This window comes from Schistocerca cancellata, chromosome 4 (genome assembly GCF_023864275.1).
Source record: "Schistocerca cancellata isolate TAMUIC-IGC-003103 chromosome 4, iqSchCanc2.1, whole genome shotgun sequence".
NCBI lineage: Eukaryota > Metazoa > Arthropoda > Insecta > Orthoptera > Acrididae > Schistocerca > Schistocerca cancellata.
Genome location: NC_064629.1, coordinates 160,916,417 through 160,936,215, shown reverse-complemented (window position 1 = coordinate 160,936,215; position 19,799 = coordinate 160,916,417). Strand labels below are relative to the sequence as shown.

General features: G+C 49.4%; 1 protein-coding gene across 1 annotated transcript in view; it reads right to left on the bottom strand.

Moving 5' to 3' along the window:
- Positions 1 to 19,799, bottom strand: part of LOC126183976 (trichohyalin-like) — a 46,746-nt gene that overhangs the window by 5,138 nt on the left and 21,809 nt on the right. The window contains exon 2 of the mRNA XM_049926326.1: positions 7,222 to 10,264. Coding sequence (XP_049782283.1) covers positions 7,222 to 10,264 — 3,043 coding nt within the window. The remainder of the gene's footprint in view (positions 1 to 7,221; positions 10,265 to 19,799) is intronic.

Sequence of the window (19,799 nt, the reverse complement as noted above, 5' to 3'; positions counted from 1 at the left end):
TGGGTTCAGTACAATGCCCGACCCACCCACTGTGACAATATCACCTGGCTTAGTCAAACCTGCGTAAAATCCTAGTACATCTTCAATCACCAGACTCATTACCTGGCGTTCTGGTCTTAGTTAATTCTGTACTTGTAGCGAGATATATCTATCAACTAATTCTGTATTTCTTGACTACTTCGGAATCTTACCTTTGTCTTACGCGGATATGTTGCACCCTGTCTACACTCAGCATAACACCCCCACCCCCACCCCCCCCCAGGCAGTCCAACTCTTTTGTGGATACGTGCGTAGCGAGCACGGGACCCCGAGCTAATGTGGCCTTCCTTCCTTTACGGGCTGCATACCTTCCCTTTCCGCATCCTTCAACATCCCCTATCTTCGCCCCTCCTCCTCCTCACCTCTGGCTCTTTCCTTCCATTTCTCCTCATCTGGGAGTATGGTTTGTCCCTACGTCCGGAGACGGACGCTCGTTAATGTAACGCATTCCTCGCCTTCTTTGCTTGTATGTCTTCTTCCTTCCTCTGTCCTTCTCTTTTCCTTACTTCTTCTCCTTACCCTTTTCTCCACTGCGGCATTTGAGACCTCTCTTCTTTCCTTTCCCTTTCTTCCTCCCTGTGCGTGTCTGAAGGCCGACCCACGCCTTTTGTGCGTAGCCGGTGACAGGGTAACGCGTAATTCCCCGCCCTGGGTAGACAGGTAGGACACGTACGTACCCCCCGGTAACGGCCAGGCCCAGGGAGGGGTGATTAACCGAGCTGATACCTTCCGAAAGTGCCGATTGGTCCATCCGTCCGTTTGTCGGGAGGTGTGACCTGAGGTTTGAACAATGACCTAAGGCGGGAGTGCCCTCAGAGAGGGCCCCCACATGGGAGGAGCGTGCCATCGGAGACGCCGGTAATCATGGGGGATTTTTCCGCAATGGTTTCCTCACCTTCCACTATGTCTGCCCACAAGCGTAAGTTCACTGAGTCTCAGCCACAGACAGTTCTTCATGGTCAACCCTTTCATTGTTCAGAAAGGTGTCGACGCAATTGCAGGTCCTGTAAAGTCTTGTTCCCGATTACGGAATGGCACCTTATTGTTAGAAACAGCCAGTGCCCTCCAGGCACAAAAATTGTTGCGTACTTCTCTACTCAACACCTTCCCCGTCCGGGCTGAAGCGCAGCGAACTTTAAATTCCTCGCATGTAGTCGTATATACACGCTCCCTCGATGGATTGTCTGATTAAGAAATTCAGCACTACCTGTCTGACCAGGGCGTAACGGCTGTTCATAGTTATGAAACGGGTTGACACGAACATCATTCCAACCCGCACTGTCTTCTTGACATTTGACAAAGTTCAACTCCCATTGGAAAATCAAAGCAGGCTATGAGATAATTTCCGTTCGCCCTTACGTCCCAAACCCTACGAGTTGTTATCGGTGTCAACGGTTCAATCACACGAGCCAGTCCTGTTCCAATCCGGCCAAATGTGTTACATGTGGCAAGGATGCCTGTGAGGGTGCTTGTCCACCTCCATCCCCTCGCTGCATCAACTGTATGGGTGACCACGCTGCTTCCTCTCGAGATTGCCCCGTTTTTAAGGACGGAAAGCTCGTCCAGGAAATCAGAGTGAAGGAAAAGGTGTCGACCTTTGCTGCTCGAAAATTATTCGCCAGTCGACAACCCACCGTGCCTCACACAGGAAAATACAGCACTGTCCTTGCTTCTCCTCGGCCAACAAAGCAGGCGGCCGCGCAGACTTGCGACCTCACCTTTAGTGACACGATCGTCAGATAGGCCAGCGCAAAAATCACCCGTTCAACCTCACCCCTTTCGCCTGCCCACTCTCTCACCCTTCATCGGGTTCTGCTAAATCTCGAGCCCAAAAGTCAGACACGAAGACTTCGAAAAAAGAGCATACTCGTGAAGATTTTTTCGTACCCCAACTTCCCAACCATCGGTTCCTCCTTCATCTAAACATCATATTTCCAAGAAGGCTACAAAGAAGCTCAGTTCACCTCCTTCTCCGCCAAGGCGTGTCCCATCTACAGCACCACCTGGCGGAAATCTCCCTCGGCCGTCTTCTGTGTCGCCGAGGCGCACTGCTGGCGGCCGATCAACCGGCCGATCGCTGGTGGCGGGAGCTGCTCCTGAACAACCTATGGATCAGGATCTTCTGCCTTCGGCTGAATGCCATTCCATGCTGTCGGTCGCAAGCTCTGAGCAGTCGTTGGGTTGACAGCACCCTTGGTCACATTCCTCCATTTTCTGTTCACCCTATGTCTATTGTCCACTGGAATATCCGCGGCATTCGAGCCAATCGGGCTGAATTGTCTATCCTCTTACGATCCTACTCGCCGGTCATCTTCTGTCTTCAGGACACAAAGCTCTGTCCCCATGACTGCTTTGTTCTCCCTCATTTTCAGTCCATCCGATATGATCTCCCTTCTGTTGAAGGCACTCCAGCCCATGGAGGACTCACGATTCTTCTCCATGATACTCTCCATTATCACCCAATCCCCTTAAACACTTCCTTCCAAGCTGTCGCCGTCCGTCTTTCCCTTTCTGGATACACGATCTCTCTTTGTACTGTATACATTCCATCGTCCACACCAATGGCACGAGCTGATCTCCTTCATCTTCTTGGTCAGCTTCCACCCCCTATTTGCTGGTTGGGGACTTCAATGCCCACCACCCGCTTTGGGGATCTCCACATCCTTGACCACGTGTCTCACTCTTGCTAGACGTCTTCCACCAAATGGATCTAGTATGCCTCAACACTGGGCTCCCTACATTTTTGTCTGCCTCCACGACAAATTTATCTCATTTGGACCTTGCGGTCGGTACTGTTCCGCTAGCTCGGCGCTTCGAATGGTTCGCCCTTGATACACACTCGAGTGACCACTTTCCATGTGTCCTCAGACTGCAGCCTCAACTGCCATATATGCGCCCGAGACGCTGGAAGTTTGCCCTGGCCGACTGGACACTTCTTTCGTCTCTAGCGACATTCGATGACAGTCACTTTCCTAGCGTCGACGATGAGGTCACTCATATTACAGACGATATTCTTACAGCTGTGGAACGTACAATACCACGCACCTCCGAATTGCCCCGGCGCCCCCCAGTTCCTTGGTGGAACGAGGCATGCCGTGACGCAATGCGTGAGCGGCGACGTGCTCTCCGCGTTTTCCGCCACCATCCTACTTTGGCCAACTGTATCCGCTATAAGCAGTTCCGAGCGCGATGCCGTCGTGTCATCCGCGATAGCAAGAAGGCAAGCTGGAAATTCTTTATTAGCTCATTTAACACCTTCACTCCCTCCTCCGAAGTTTGGAGTCGGCTTAGACGGTTCTCAGGCGCGCCTAGTTTCTCCCCAGTCTCTGGGCTCACCGTCGCACATCATTCATTAGTGGACCCCATCGCAATTGATTCATTAGTGGACCCCATCGCAATTTCTAACTCATTGGGTCAGCACTTTCTGAGATTTCGAGCTCTTCAAATTACCCGCCAGCGTTTCTCCCGAAGAAACGTGCAGCGGAAGTGTGACCTCTTGCTTCCTCCTCTCAAAAACGCGAAAGCTACAATACTGTTTTCTCCATGCGGGAACTCCAACATGCACTCTCTTCTTCTCGCTCCTCCGCCCCAGTACCGGATGGTATCCGCGTCCACAGGTTGCTGCAATTATCAACCCATAGTCTGCGTTACCTCCTTCACCTTTATAATCTAATTTGGACCGACAGTACTTTTCCCAGACGATGGCGGGAAGCTATCGTCGTTCCTGTTCCGAAACCTGGAAAGGACAAACATCTCCCCTCTAGCTATCGCCCCATTTCTCTCTCGAGTAGTGTCTGTAAGGTTTTGGAGCGTATGGTGAATTACCGTTTAGCTGGGTGGCTGGAATCCCGCAGTCTTTTAACAGCTGCCCAATGCGGATTCCGAATGCATCGTTCTGTAGTTGACCATATTGTTGCTCTCTCCACTTACATCATGAACAAGTTTCTCCGGAAACGCCAAACAGTAGCAATATTTTTTGATCTGGAGAGAGCATACGATACCTGTTGGAGGACAGGCATCCTCCGCACACTGTTCTCTTGGGGCTTTCGAGGTCGGCTGCCCCTTTTTCTTCGCGAATTTATGGCAGAGCGCACATTTAGGGTGGTGGTGAACACTACTCTCTCCCGTACTTTCTCCCAAGAAAACGGGGTACCCCAGGGCTCCGTGCTGAGTGTTGTACTGTTTGCCATTGCCATCAATCCAATTATGAATTGTCTCCTTCCTGATGTCTCGGGCTCCCTCTTTGTGGACGATTTTGCGATCTTCTACAGCTCTCAACGGACCAGCCTTCTTGAACGACGTCTTCAAAGATGTCTCGATCGCCTCCACTCTTGGAGCATCGACACCGGCTTCCGTTTTTCTCCCAGTAAGACCGTTTGTGTTAATTTTTGGCGACATAAGGAGTTTCTTCCGCCCTCCTTACATCTAGGTCCTGTCAACCTTCCGTTTTCAGACGTCGCTAAATTCTTGGGTCTTATGTTTGACATAAAACTGTGCTGGTCCTCCCACGTTTCATATCTTTCGGCTCGCTGTCTGCGATCCCTCAACACCCTCCGTCTCCTGAATGGTACCTCCTGGGGAGCGGACCGAGTGGTCCTTCTCCGCCTCTACCGCGCCTTAGTGCGATCGAAATTGGACTATGGAAGCATAGTGTACTCCTCTGCTCGGCCGTCTATTCTTCAGCGTCTCGACTCTATCCACCACCGTGGATTACGTTTAGTGTCTGGAGCTTTTTACACCAGCCCTGTGGAAAGCCTTTATGCTGAGACTGCTGAACCTCCGCTGTCCAATCGGCGAGTAGTCCTTCTGAGCCGTTACGCCAGCCATCTGTCTTCCATGCCTGCTAATCCAGCCCATGACATATTTTTCGACGCCTCATTTGATGTAGGGTATGCAGGCCGCCCCTCCTCCCTACTACCACCGGGAGTCCGCTTCCGACAACTGCTCCATTCTCTTTCCTTCCGCTTTCCTATAACCTTCTTGACAACTTGCGGTATAGCACCGCCTTGGCTCCGTCCCCGTATCTGCCTGCTCCGTGACCTTTGTCGATTTCCCAAGGATGTTACCCCTTCACTTTTTTATCGTCGGGCATTTGCTGCTCTATGTGCACAAATGACGGAAGCCACATATATTTACACCGATGACTCGAAAACATCGTTAGGTGTAGGGAGTGCCTATGTTGTTGGCGACACCCCAAATCACTTTCGGCTTCCCGACCAGTGTTCGGTCTATACTGCGGAGCTTTACGCTGTTCTCCGGGCTGTCCACTACATCCGCCGCCATCAGCGGATACAGTACGTTATCTGCTCCGATTCTCTCAGCTCTCTCCTCAGTCTCCAAACTCTTTACCCTGTGCACCCTCTGGTCCACCGGATTCAGGACTGTCTGCGCTTGCTCCACCTGGGGGGCGTCTCGGTGGCGTTCCTCTGGCTCCCGGGACACGTTGGTATCTGCGGAAATGAGGCGGCCGATATTGCATCCAAGGCTGCAGTCTCTCTTCTTCGGCCAGCTATTCCATCGATTCCCGTCCCGATCTACGGCGCGTTTTATGTCGTCGTCGTGTTCATTTATGGCACGCGCACTGGTCGACACTTCCCCAAAATAAATTGCGGGACGTGAAAACTCTTCCTTGTGCTTGGACCTCTTCCTCCCAAACGCGTCGTCGGGAGGAGGTAATTTTAACTAGACTCCGGGTAGGGCACTGTCTTTTTAGCCATCGACATCTTTTAAGCGGCGATCCTCCCCCACTCTGTCCCCACTGCTCTCAGCTGTGGACGGTAAGACACCTTTTAATTGAGTGCCCCTATTTTAATCCGTCTACAGCTGTCGCATGATATATCGTAAATTTTAGCAGATTACGCGTGCTCGGCCGATCGCGTTCTAGAGTTCATTAGTGCCAGTGAAATGACGTCAGTCATTTGAAGCTTTTTTGGGACAACCAAACCCTTTCTGTAGAGGATTTTTAAGCCTTCCTTCTGCTTTTAGTTTCTCCAATTTTATGACTTTCGGTCCCATTGCTGCTGGTTTCCGTTTTCGGTTTTTTACTGTTTCCTAAGTCACAGACCGGGCGCTAATGACAATAGCAGTTTTGCGTCCTATAACCAAAACAAAAAAATCCCAGGTGTGGGCCAAGCTCTGTTGTCTTCTGAACCGCCATCGAACTAAAACTATTCCGCATCCTGTACTTCAGGGTGGTCTTTGTACCGATGCATCAGTTCTTGATGAGCTCCTTGCAACCCATTTCGGTAAAATTTCAGCACCCTCTACTTACCTGGCTACCTTTGTAAGGAAGAAATGACACACTAGTCGTCCCCCAAAGTTTCATCCTTCACCAAACTGAATTATGCACGGTGATTCGGCTACCCCTATCACTGGGTTCTATTGCAGCCCACACCACCTTCAAATACCACACACAAGATTTGATATTCCCAGGCTCGTTATGCTCAAACTGTTAATCCTGCAGAAAAGACAGGGCCATTTTGTATTAAATATAATGTAATTGAATTTCCTCATTGCAGTCTCTTTTGACCTACGTAAGGATTGAAATAGTCACATTCAATTGCCCTCCATGACAATGTTTTCCAAGGCTCCCTAACAATTTTTATTCGTAAATTTTTTATCCATTCAGTTGGTCCAGCTTAGAGTTGGTGCTACACTCGGCTCTCCATGTGTCGACGAGAGAGATTCCCACAGAGCTCTGTGGTGTCACTCTTACTCATCGCCATAAATAAGCTAGTGACTTCTCCCCAGCCCTGGCCACTACTGGGCTGTATGTTAAGGACTGCACTTGTTACAGACTGCACTCGGTAACCTAGACTGAACCCCCCCTGCGGGTCCGGGGATTAGAATAGGCCCGAGGTATCCCTGCCTGTCGTAAGAGGCGACTAAAAGGAGTCAATCCCCCTCACGGGGGTAGTTAGCGCCTGCGTCCGGAGACGGACGGTTCCACGACCTATAATCGTGGTCTTTTTGGTTTTTCACTTCTCGTTTCTGCCTTCCTTTGGTTGGTTCCTTTCTTTGTTCTACTCCACCTCACTGTCTTCGTTACTCTTTCCCTTGACTTCTCCTTGACTTCTCCTTGACTTCTCCTTGACTTCTCCTTGACTTCTCCTTGACTTCTCCTTGACTTCTCCTTGACTTCTCCTTGACTTCTCCTTGACTTCTCCTTGACTTCTCCTTGACTTCTCCTTGACTTCTCCTTGACTTCTCCTTGACTTCTCCTTGACTTCTCCTTGACTTCTCCTTGACTTCTCCTTGACTTCTCCTTGACTTCTCCTTGACTTCTCCTTGACTTCTCCTTGACTTCTCCTTGACTTCTCCTTGACTTCTCCTTGACTTCTCCTTGACTTCTCCTTGACTTCTCCTTGACTTCTCCTTGACTTCTCCTTGACTTCTCCTTGACTTCTCCTTGACTTCTCCTTGACTTCTCCTTGACTTCTCCTTGACTTCTCCTTGACTTCTCCTTGACTTCTCCTTGACTTCTCCTTGACTTCTCCTTGACTTCTCCTTGACTTCTCCTTGACTTCTCCTTGACTTCTCCTTGACTTCTCCTTGACTTCTCCTTGACTTCTCCTTGACTTCTCCTTGACTTCTCCTTGACTTCTCCTTGACTTCTCCTTGACTTCTCCTTGACTTCTCCTTGACTTCTCCTTGACTTCTCCTTGACTTCTCCTTGACTTCTCCTTGACTTCTCCTTGACTTCTCCTTGACTTCTCCTTGACTTCTCCTTGACTTCTCCTTGACTTCTCCTTGACTTCTCCTTGACTTCTCCTTGACTTCTCCTTGACTTCTCCTTGACTTCTCCTTGACTTCTCCTTGACTTCTCCTTGACTTCTCCTTGACTTCTCCTTGACTTCTCCTTGACTTCTCCTTGACTTCTCCTTGACTTCTCCTTGACTTCTCCTTGACTTCTCCTTGACTTCTCCTTGACTTCTCCTTGACTTCTCCTTGACTTCTCCTTGACTTCTCCTTGACTTCTCCTTGACTTCTCCTTGACTTCTCCTTGACTTCTCCTTGACTTCTCCTTGACTTCTCCTTGACTTCTCCTTGACTTCTCCTTGACTTCTCCTTGACTTCTCCTTGACTTCTCCTTGACTTCTCCTTGACTTCTCCTTGACTTCTCCTTGACTTCTCCTTGACTTCTCCTTGACTTCTCCTTGACTTCTCCTTGACTTCTCCTTGACTTCTCCTTGACTTCTCCTTGACTTCTCCTTGACTTCTCCTTGACTTCTCCTTGACTTCTCCTTGACTTCTCCTTGACTTCTCCTTGACTTCTCCTTGACTTCTCCTTGACTTCTCCTTGACTTCTCCTTGACTTCTCCTTGACTTCTCCTTGACTTCTCCTTGACTTCTCCTTGACTTCTCCTTGACTTCTCCTTGACTTCTCCTTGACTTCTCCTTGACTTCTCCTTGACTTCTCCTTGACTTCTCCTTGACTTCTCCTTGACTTCTCCTTGACTTCTCCTTGACTTCTCCTTGACTTCTCCTTGACTTCTCCTTGACTTCTCCTTGACTTCTCCTTGACTTCTCCTTGACTTCTCCTTGACTTCTCCTTGACTTCTCCTTGACTTCTCCTTGACTTCTCCTTGACTTCTCCTTGACTTCTCCTTGACTTCTCCTTGACTTCTCCTTGACTTCTCCTTGACTTCTCCTTGACTTCTCCTTGACTTCTCCTTGACTTCTCCTTGACTTCTCCTCCTTGACTTCTCCTTGACTTCTCCTCCTTGACTTCTCCTCCTTGACTTCTCCTCCTTGACTTCTCCTCCTTGACTTCTCCTCCTTGACTTCTCCTCCTTGACTTCTCCTCCTTGACTTCTCCTCCTTGACTTCTCCTCCTTGACTTCTCCTCCTTGACTTCTCCTCCTTGACTTCTCCTCCTTGACTTCTCCTCCTTGACTTCTCCTCCTTGACTTCTCCTCCTTGACTTCTCCTCCTTGACTTCTCCTCCTTGACTTCTCCTCCTTGACTTCTCCTCCTTGACTTCTCCTCCTTGACTTCTCCTCCTTGACTTCTCCTCCTTGACTTCTCCTCCTTGACTTCTCCTCCTTGACTTCTCCTCCTTGACTTCTCCTCCTTGACTTCTCCTCCTTGACTTCTCCTCCTTGACTTCTCCTCCTTGACTTCTCCTCCTTGACTTCTCCTCCTTGACTTCTCCTCCTTGACTTCTCCTCCTTGACTTCTCCTCCTTGACTTCTCCTCCTTGACTTCTCCTCCTTGACTTCTCCTCCTTGACTTCTCCTCCTTGACTTCTCCTCCTTGACTTCTCCTCCTTGACTTCTCCTCCTTGACTTCTCCTCCTTGACTTCTCCTCCTTGACTTCTCCTCCTTGACTTCTCCTCCTTGACTTCTCCTCCTTGACTTCTCCTCCTTGACTTCTCCTCCTTGACTTCTCCTCCTTGACTTCTCCTCCTTGACTTCTCCTCCTTGACTTCTCCTCCTTGACTTCTCCTCCTTGACTTCTCCTCCTTGACTTCTCCTCCTTGACTTCTCCTCCTTGACTTCTCCTCCTTGACTTCTCCTCCTTGACTTCTCCTCCTTGACTTCTCCTCCTTGACTTCTCCTCCTTGACTTCTCCTCCTTGACTTCTCCTCCTTGACTTCTCCTCCTTGACTTCTCCTCCTTGACTTCTCCTCCTTGACTTCTCCTCCTTGACTTCTCCTCCTTGACTTCTCCTCCTTGACTTCTCCTCCTTGACTTCTCCTCCTTGACTTCTCCTCCTTGACTTCTCCTCCTTGACTTCTCCTCCTTGACTTCTCCTCCTTGACTTCTCCTCCTTGACTTCTCCTCCTTGACTTCTCCTCCTTGACTTCTCCTCCTTGACTTCTCCTCCTTGACTTCTCCTCCTTGACTTCTCCTCCTTGACTTCTCCTCCTTGACTTCTCCTCCTTGACTTCTCCTCCTTGACTTCTCCTCCTTGACTTCTCCTCCTTGACTTCTCCTCCTTGACTTCTCCTCCTTGACTTCTCCTCCTTGACTTCTCCTCCTTGACTTCTCCTCCTTGACTTCTCCTCCTTGACTTCTCCTCCTTGACTTCTCCTCCTTGACTTCTCCTCCTTGACTTCTCCTCCTTGACTTCTCCTCCTTGACTTCTCCTCCTTGACTTCTCCTCCTTGACTTCTCCTCCTTGACTTCTCCTCCTTGACTTCTCCTCCTTGACTTCTCCTCCTTGACTTCTCCTCGTTGACTTCTCCTCGTTGACTTCTCCTCGTTGACTTCTCCTCGTTGACTTCTCCTCGTTGACTTCTCCTCGTTGACTTCTCCTCGTTGACTTCTCCTCGTTGACTTCTCCTCGTTGACTTCTCCTCGTTGACTTCTCCTCGTTGACTTCTCCTCGTTGCCTTCTCTGGTCTCCGCCTTGGCGTTTGAGACAGTCTGTCCTCTTTCTCCCTCTCTCTCTTCTTTTTCCTATTCTTCCTTCCTCCCTGTGCGTGCCTGAAGGCCGACCCACGCGTTCGCACGCGTAGCCGGTGACGGGGTAACGCGTAAGTCCCCGCCCTGGGTAGACATGTAAGGCACGCGCGTACCCCCTGGTAAAGGCCAGGCCCGGGGAGGGGTGATTGCCTGAGCTGATACCTTCTGACCATGCCGATTGGTCCCTCCGTCTGTTTCTCGGGAGGTGTGACCTGAGGTGTAAACATTCACCTAAGGCGGGAGTGCCCTCTGAGAGGGTCCCCACAAGGAAGGAGCGCGCCATCGGAGACGCTGGCAATCATCGGGGATTCCTCCACAATGGATTCTACTCCATCTCTCTCGACTTCGACCCAAAAACGGAAACGTGACCAGCCAACAGTGACAAAAGTACTACCGCCTGCCCCACAGTTCCTCGTCGTTTCTCGATCTGAGGACGGAAAGGATTTTTCCTCTGTCAACCCTTTCGTTATTCAGAAGGGCGTAGATGCCATAGCCGGATCTGTCAAATCTTGTACCAGGTTGCGTAACGGCACCTTATTACTAGAAACTGAGAGTGCCTTTCAGGCACAAAAACTGCTTCGGGCCACCCTCCTGTACACGTTCCCTGTCCGGGTGGAGGCCCACCAAACTTTGAATTCGTCTCGTGGTGTAGTCTATACTAGCTCCCTCGACGGATTGACTGACGAGGAGATTCAATCTTTCCTCGCTGAGCAGGGCGTGACGGCTGTCCATCGGGTCATGAAAAAGGTCAACAATGACCTTGTACCGACCCGGACACTTTTGACCTTCGATACTGTTAAGCTGCCATCGCGCATCAAGGCGGGCTACGAGGTTATTTCTGTTCGCCCCTATGTCCCGACACCTACGCGCTGCTACCAGTGTCAGCGTTTCAATCACACTCGACAGTCTTGTTCCAATGCGGCTAAATGTGTCACTTGTGGCAGGGATGCCCATGAGGGTGACTGTCAACCTCCGTCTCCTCGTTGTGTGAACTGTCAGGGTGACCATGCCGCATCCTCCCGCGACTGTCCTGTCTATAAGGAAGAACGCTGTATCCAAGAAATTCGGGTCAAAGAAAAAGTGTCCACCTCGGCTGCTCGCAAGCTATTGGCTAGTAGGAAGCCCGCGCTGCTCCCAGCGGGGAAATATAGTACTGTCCTCGCCTCTCCTCGGACTACCCGGGAGGTAGCAACCCAGACATGCGATCTGACCTTCAGCACCACGGTCGTCCGTTCGGCCAGTGCTAAGATCGCGCGGTCGACGTCTCCTCTTCCATCCATCACCCCACAGACACCAGCCCCTTCCTCAGCTTCTGCTAAGTCGAAGACCCCGAAGTCAGATGCACGGGCCTTCAAGAAGGAACCATCCCGTGCAGACTTCCTCCGTCCCTCAACCTCCCAGCCTTCGACCGGTACTTCCACCAAACGTCCTTCCAAAAAGGCGCATAGGAAGCACAGTTCTCCTTCTCCGCCACGGCGCATTTCTCCTCCTGCGCCACCCAGCGGTTGCCGCCCCAGGCCGTCATCCGTTTCGCCTGGCCGCACCGCTGGTAGCCGTACATCTGGCCGTTCACCGGCGGAGGAAGCTCCCCCTCCCGGCCATCCTCCCGAGATGGCCGATGACCCTATAGACCCCATGGACGATGACTGTCCGCCTCCTGATAGCGGCGGCAGTGCTCGCTCGAAGCCAGGCCCTAAGCGGCCTTCGAGGTGACCCCTTCTCTCATCTTCCTTTTCCTACGATGGCACTTATTCACTGGAATATTCGCAGCATTCGCTCCAACCGAGAGGACTTGAAGTTGCTGCTCCGCTTGCACCGTCCGCTCGTCGTAGCCCTCCAGGAAACGAAGCTACGCCCATGCGATCAAATTGCCTTGGCACACTACACCTCTGTGCGTTTTGACCTACCCCTGTGATAGGTATCACAGCTCATGGAGGGGTTATGTTGCTGGTCCGGGATGATATTTACTACGATCCCATCACGTTGCACACCGGCCTGCAGGCAGTTGCCATCCGCATTACTCTCCCCACTTTTACGTTTTCCTTTTGTACCGTTTACACTCCATCGTCATCTGCCGTTACCAGGGCAGACATGATGCAACTTATTGCTCAGCTACCTGCACCATTTTTGTTAACTGGAGACTTCAATGCCCACCATCCCCTTTGGGGCTCTCCAGCATCCTGCCCGAGGGGCTCCTTGTTAGCAGACCTTCTCAACCAGCTCAATCTTGTCTGCCTCAATACTGGCGCCCCTACTTTCCTTTCGGACACATCTCACACCTATTCCCATTTAGACCTCTCTATATGTACTCCCCAACTTGCACGCCGGTTTGAGTGGTATGCACTTGCTGATACATATTCGAGCGACCACTTCCCGTGTGTTATCCATCTCCTGCAGCATACTCCCTCTCCGTGCTCCTCTAGTTGGACCATCTCCAAGGCAGACTGGGGGCTCTTCTCTTCCAGGGCGACCTTTCAGGATCAAACCTTCACAAGCTGCGATCGTCAGGTCGCACACCTCACGGAAGTAATTCTCGCTGCTGCTGAATATTCCATCCCTCACCCTACTTCTCCACGTCGCGTACCGGTCCCCTGGTGGACCGCGGCATGTAGAGACGCTTTACGTGCTCGTCGACGTGCTTTACGCACCTTTAAACGCCACTCTACAGTGGCGAATTGTATTAATTATAAACGATTACGTGCTCAGTGTCGTCGTATTATTAACGAAAGCTAGAAAGCCAGCTGGGCTGCTTTCACAAGCACCTTCAACAGTTTTACTCCTCCTTCTGTTGCCTGGGGTAGCCTGCGCCGGCTATCTGGCACTAAGGTCCACTCCCCAGTTTCTGGCTTGAAGGTCGCGAATGACGTCCTTGTGGCCCCTGAGGCTGTCTCCAATGCCTTCGGCCGCTTTTTCGCAGAGGTTTCGAGCTCCGCTCATTACCACCCTGCCTTCCTCCCCCGCAAACAGGCAGAGGAGGCTAGGCCACCTAACTTCCGCTCCTCGAATTGTGAAAGTTATAATGCCCCATTCACCATGCGGTAACTCGAAAACGCACTTGGCCGATCACGGTCCTCCGCTCCAAGGCCTGATTCTATTCATATTCAGATGCTGAAGAATCTTTCTCCTGCGGGTAAAGGTTTTCTTCTTCGTACATACAATCGCATCTGGATTGAGGGACATGTTCCCGCATGCTGGCGCGAGTCTATTGTTGTCCCGATTCCTAAGCCGGGGAAGGACAAGCACTTGCCTTCCAGTTATCGGCCTATCTCGCTTACCAGCTGTGTCTGTAAAGTGATGGAGCGAATGATTAACTCTCGATTGGTTTGGCTGCTCGAGTCTCGACGCCTACTTACCAATGTACAATGTGGATTTCGTAGGCGCCGTTCTGCTGTTGACCATCTGGTCACCTTGTCGACCTTCATTATGAATAACTTCTTGCGGAATCGCCCGACCGCGGCTGTGTTCTTTGATTTGGAAAAGGCTTAAGACACCTGTTGGAGGGCGGGCATTCTCTGCACCATGCATACATGGGGCCTTCGCGGTCGCCTCTCTCTTTTTATTCGTTCCTTTTTAATGGATCGACAGTTCAGGGTACGTGTGGGTTCTGTCCTGACGGACACCTTTCGCCAGAGAATGGGGTGCCACAGGGCTCAGTTTTGAGCGTCGCTCTCTTCGCCATAGCGATCAATCCAATAATGGATTGCCTCCCAGCTGATGTATCAGGCTCCCTTTTTTGGACGATTTTACCATCTATTGCAGCGCGCAGCGTACGTGTTTCCTGGAGCGCTGTCTTCAGCGTTCTCTTGACTGTCTTTACTCCTGGAGTGTCGCCAATGGCTTCCGTTTTTCTGCCGAGAAGACGGTCTGTATTAACTTCTGGCGCTACAAAGAGTTCCTCCCACTGTCCTTACGACTCGGTCCCGTTGCTCTCCCATTCGTGGAGACAACAAAATTTTTAGGTCTTACATTTGACAGGAAACTTAGTTGGTCTCCACATGTCATATTTGGCTGCCCGTTGTACCCGTTCTCTAAATGTCCTCCGTGTTCTCAGTGGTATGTCGTAGGGAGCGGATCGAACCGTCCTACTTCGTCTATATCGGTCGATCGTCCGCTCCAAGCTGGATTATGGGAGCTTCGTATACTCCTCTGCACGGCCATCCATCTTACGCCGCCTCAACTCCATACAACATCGGGGTTTACGACTTGCGATCGGAGCATTTTATACTAGTCCCGTAGAGTGTCTTCATGCTGACGCTGGCGAATTGCCACTCACCTACCGGCGCGATATACTGCTTTGTCGGTATGCCAGTCGGCTACTGTCAATGCCCGACCATCTGTCTTATCGTTCCTTTTTTGACGACTCTCTCGACCGTCAATACGGGTTGTATGTCTCTGCCCTGCTACCCCCCTGGAGTTCGCTTTCGTCGCCTCCTTCAACACCTTAATTTCTCACTCCCTGCAACCTTTCGAGTGGGCGAGAGCCACACGCCACCTTGGCTCCAGGCTCAGGTTCGCGTCCACCTTGACCTCTGCTCTCTCCCGAAGGAGGTTACCCCCGGTTCAGTCTACCACTCCCGTTTTTTGGAACTTCGAACGAAGTTCATTAATATGACCTTCATTTATACAGATGGCTCTAAGACCAATGACGGGGTCGGGTGTTCCTTTATTGTCGGGGCACAAAGTTTCAAATACCGGCTCCATGACCATTGTTTGGTCTTCACAGCTGAGCTCTTTGCCCTCTACCAGGCTGTTCTTTACATCTGCCGCCACCGACATTCTGCATGTCATCTGCTCCGATTCCCTGAGCGCTATCCAGAGCCTCAGTGATCCGTACCCGGTTCACCCTTTCGTGCACCGGATCCAACGCTCTCTTCAGCAGCTGGTGGACGTCGGTTCTCCGGTTAGCTTCATGTGGGTTCCTGGCCATGGTGGTATCCCTGGGAACGAAGCTGCAGATGCCGCGGCCAAGGCTGCGGTCCTCCAGCCTCGGACAGCTTCTTGTTGTGTCCCTTCGTCAGATTTTAGCAGGGTCATTTGTCGGCGCATTTTATCGCTGTGGCATGCCGATTGGGCTGCCCTTACAGCCAACAAGCTTCGGGCCTTGAAACCTCTTCCCGTGGCTTGGACGTCCTCCTCACTCCCTTCTCGGCGGGAGGAGGTAGTTTTGTCCCGGTTACGAATTGGACACTGCCGGTTCAGCCATCGCCATCTGCTGACGGCTGCACCGGCACCGTTCTGTCCATGTGGGCAATTGCTGACGATCCGCCACATTTTAACGTCCTGTCCGGATTTTAACACACGGCGTCTTGATCTTGGCCTGCCATGTACTCTAGAAGCCCTTTTAGCGGATGACCCACGAGCAGCTGCTCGCGTTCTTCATTTTATCAATTTGACAAACCTCGCTAAGGACATTTGATGATGCTGATTTTTAATCCTATGCCTGTCAGTCTGTCTTTTATCGTGTTTTCCGTTTGGTTGCTGTTTTAAACTTGTGACTCGCGGTGCATTCCTAACATAATCTGGGCGCTAATGACCGTTGAAGTTGTGCGCCCTAAAACCACAAAAAAAGTCGTAACTCAACCACATTTCGTTATTTACAGACTCAATGAGTGGCCTTCAGGCTATTGCCTGGTGTCTCTCCCAGCATCCCTTGGTCCCCGCGCTCCATGACCATCTCGCTGATCATCATGCTGCTTGTTGTGTTGACTTCCTTTGGGTCCCTGGCCATGTGGGTATCCCAGGTAATGAGCTTGCTGATCGTTTGGCTGGAGGAGCAGTCACTTGCTCCCCTTCTGTACCCCTCCTGCAGCGGATTTACGGCTTCATATCAAACTCCACTTTCCAGAATCATGGGCCAACTCCTGGGAAGCTACATCGCTGTCTAATAAACTTCGTGAGATTATGTTGACATCTCCCGTGGCGTTCTTCCTTCACCCTCTCCCGAAAGGACTGGACCACCCTGTGTCATATTGGCATCGGTCATAGCAGGCCGACCTATGGTTTTCTTTTGCGTAATGAGCCACCCACACTTTGTGGTTGTGGAGCCTTCCAGTCAGTAGCCCACATTTTGATGGAATGCCCCCTTCTTTTGGCTCTGTGTACTAAGTACAGACTTCCCCATACTTTACCCTTAATGTTGGCAGACGATTCCTGGCTGGTTGACCAGGTTCTGTTTCCTCCGTGAAAGTGGTTCTGATTTTCAGTTCTAAGATTTTTAATCTCCTTCTGGAGTAGGGGCAGGGTGGTGAGGGTTGGGGTGTCTCCCACTGTTCGGAGATTCCTGACTCCCCTCCCTGGCCAAGATCCTCTTTTCTCTCCCTTATACTCTGTTTTTATCGCTTTCTTCATTCGGTTAGTTTCATTTTACAATACGCACTTCTACATTCTAGCGCAGTCGGACGCTTTTGAATAGCAGGTTGTCTTGGTTGTATTGCATCAGAGCTCGGATATTTCCTGCCTCTGGCATAGCCTTTTGTTTTCACCATTGACAATATGACTGCAATTTTACTTCTTTAGCCTTTTACCTTTTATCGTTATGGTTCTTCTGAGATGTAAATCCGTTCTAATGGACCACCTTTGTAACAAGACTGATGACCTTGCTGTTTGGCCCCTTCAACCTCAATCAACCAACAGTGGTAGTTTCTGTATTGCAAAAGGGTATCCAGATGCCTCTGATCAGATAGCGCAGTATCTTTCCATCTCGACGCTGCAGCTCATTTCGATTAACACTCAGCTAGTTTTCATGCTGCAAACTGATGGAGTGTGGTGGCTTATGGCAGTACTGCAGATAACTACCACTAACAGATGGAAAAATTTAGAGGCCATCATGGTGCATTCATTGTAATTAAAACTACTAACATCTCTTCAGTAACTGGCTGTCAGTAAACATGACTAGATCGAAAATGGAAAACGATTACGTTCATAGCGAACATTGAGGTCTCAGCTAGATTATATCTAAGAGTAGACTGACGCACTTGCTGAACATACGTGGCTCAGTGTGGCTCCTTCACTCTTTGTTTTGCGACACTTGAAGTTTACTGTATTTTAACAATGCCACAATTGGGCCTAACACTGAGTACCTAGCTAGACATTTCCTCTGTAAGAAACTAATTCTTCTTATAAATATAAAAAAAATTGTCGACCAGTCTATTGGTCATCAAGAATTAGTTTTTCTGCATTCAGGCTGATATCTCGTATAGCTATCCTCCTAACAACTGTGGGATTAGCTTCTCATTAAAGTTATGTATTCTACAAGCCACTACTGAGAAAATATTGAAATTTATGACCCTAGGTAATATCTGGGGTATATAACAAATATATAATGTGCCTGATTAAAACAAAATGGTTCAAATGGCTCCAAGCACTATGGGACTTAACATCTGAAGTCATCAGTCCCCTAGGCTTAGAACTACTTAAACCTAACTAACCAAAGGACATCACACACATCCATGCCAGAGGCGGGATTCGAACCTGCAACTGTAGCAGCCGCCCGACTCCGTACTGAAGCGCCTAGAACCGCTCGGTCACAGAAGCCGGCCGCTTAAAATAGGGTTCTTCAGAAAGTGATCGCCTATAAACATTTAAAAACAGTTTTTCATCAACTGTGTAATTACTTTAATGTGTGCGTGTGCGAAGAGTGAAATATATATGTAAATGTATTACATGTGCGTGAAGGGCATCGAATACTTCAGAGCAATCAGTTTTAAGATTGTACTTGATCGTTAACGGGTCGTAATATAGTAATATATATGCAGACGATTGTGCTGTTGAACATGTAGAACGTAATTGGACACTAATGTACACCTTGTCTACAGTGCCAATAACGCTACCATCGCAGCAGCTGCAGGTGACGCCGCTGCTCCTACAGTATGTGGCCATGTTCGTCTTGAGAGGTCGAGCTGCGATCACACCCTTTCCTCCAATGGGAAACATAGACTAACGCCATGAAACGGATGGTCGGCAGCCGCACAGCAGCTACCAATCTGAGGCTGGACTGGAGCTATTGCACTAACGTATCAAAAAATAGAATGTATGATGCAAGAAATACGAAATTTTAAAATGTGATTATATAAGGCTCGGGCTTTTCATATCAAGAGGAAAAGCAGAGACTTCACTGCAGAATATTTGGTCTAAGAGTGACAGCTTTATGAAAATTTTGTTCTTCAATTTTAGTTATTAAGCTACGTTGTGTTTTAAAACTTCACTGATTTAGATATTTTTATCGACTTTTGTAACTGTTACTTTATAGTATAAATTAAACTAAGAAATATTTCATTGCAGGCAATGTATTTTATTATAGCTAGGCGGATTTTTAATGCCAATAAAACAGCTTAAAACACCTAGTTAAGTTGATTTGTATGAACCTGTTCTGGTGGTACATGTCCTCAAAATAATGTATCTTGGTGCTAGGAAAGGAAACGTTGGGTTCTGGTGACGATGGGGTAATAGTGAGCAGCTGCCATGTAGCAGTCCCTCCTTCCTGTGGTTCTTGTTGCTGTTATTCTAAATGACTGACAGTTTCCCAGTAATTCCTGTTGATCACGTTAGACAAAAATCAGACAATTATCAGCTGTATACTTACAAGTGGCTTCAGGCTAATGACTAAAATTGTTCATCCATTAGACGACAATCTGTATCAAAGTGCGTTATTCCGCAGCACAGTAGTACTAAGAGGCAAGTGATAATCTGTCGTTTAGGTTACTCAGGTCTGTCTGAAATAAGAAATATTCACATATTCATATTTCGAAATCCGTGATGCAGTATTAAGAGTGGTTCCAATGAGTCAGTAAGCTGTCGCCTTCCATAACCGCTCACGCCTACATCATCTACCTTTTATGAAGTTAGTCATATTTGCAGGCTGCCTAAAGTGTTATTTCCATCAACGGTGATACATATTAAACATAAACTGCCAGTAATATTTACAAATATAGGCACTTTACAACAAAAGCCTAAACCATTGTTCCATTTACACTCTCGGCGTGCAAAGATTCGTTACCTGTAGACAATCTTCGTTTTGAAAAATCCCAGGTTGGTGAAACACACGCTTGGAAAAACTTGCTGCTTCAGTCTCTGGATCTGGTGAGTTTTAGTTGCTAACAGAGCCATAACAGTGCTGCTAAAATTTGCCTTACTACCGTGTACAGTACAAAGAGCTCACTAAAGAAGGGAGATCGGCTCCATCGACGACACCCGCTCTCCTACCTCACATGTACAGATTATGGCAGGATTCTTGACAAATATTACGCCCTTTCATATAAAAATATTGTTCTGGAGGAGATGGGGGACTTGTTGTTGTCATGGTACCTTCACAATCTGACAGCAGTGGTTTTTTTCGTCTCTATTAGAACCCT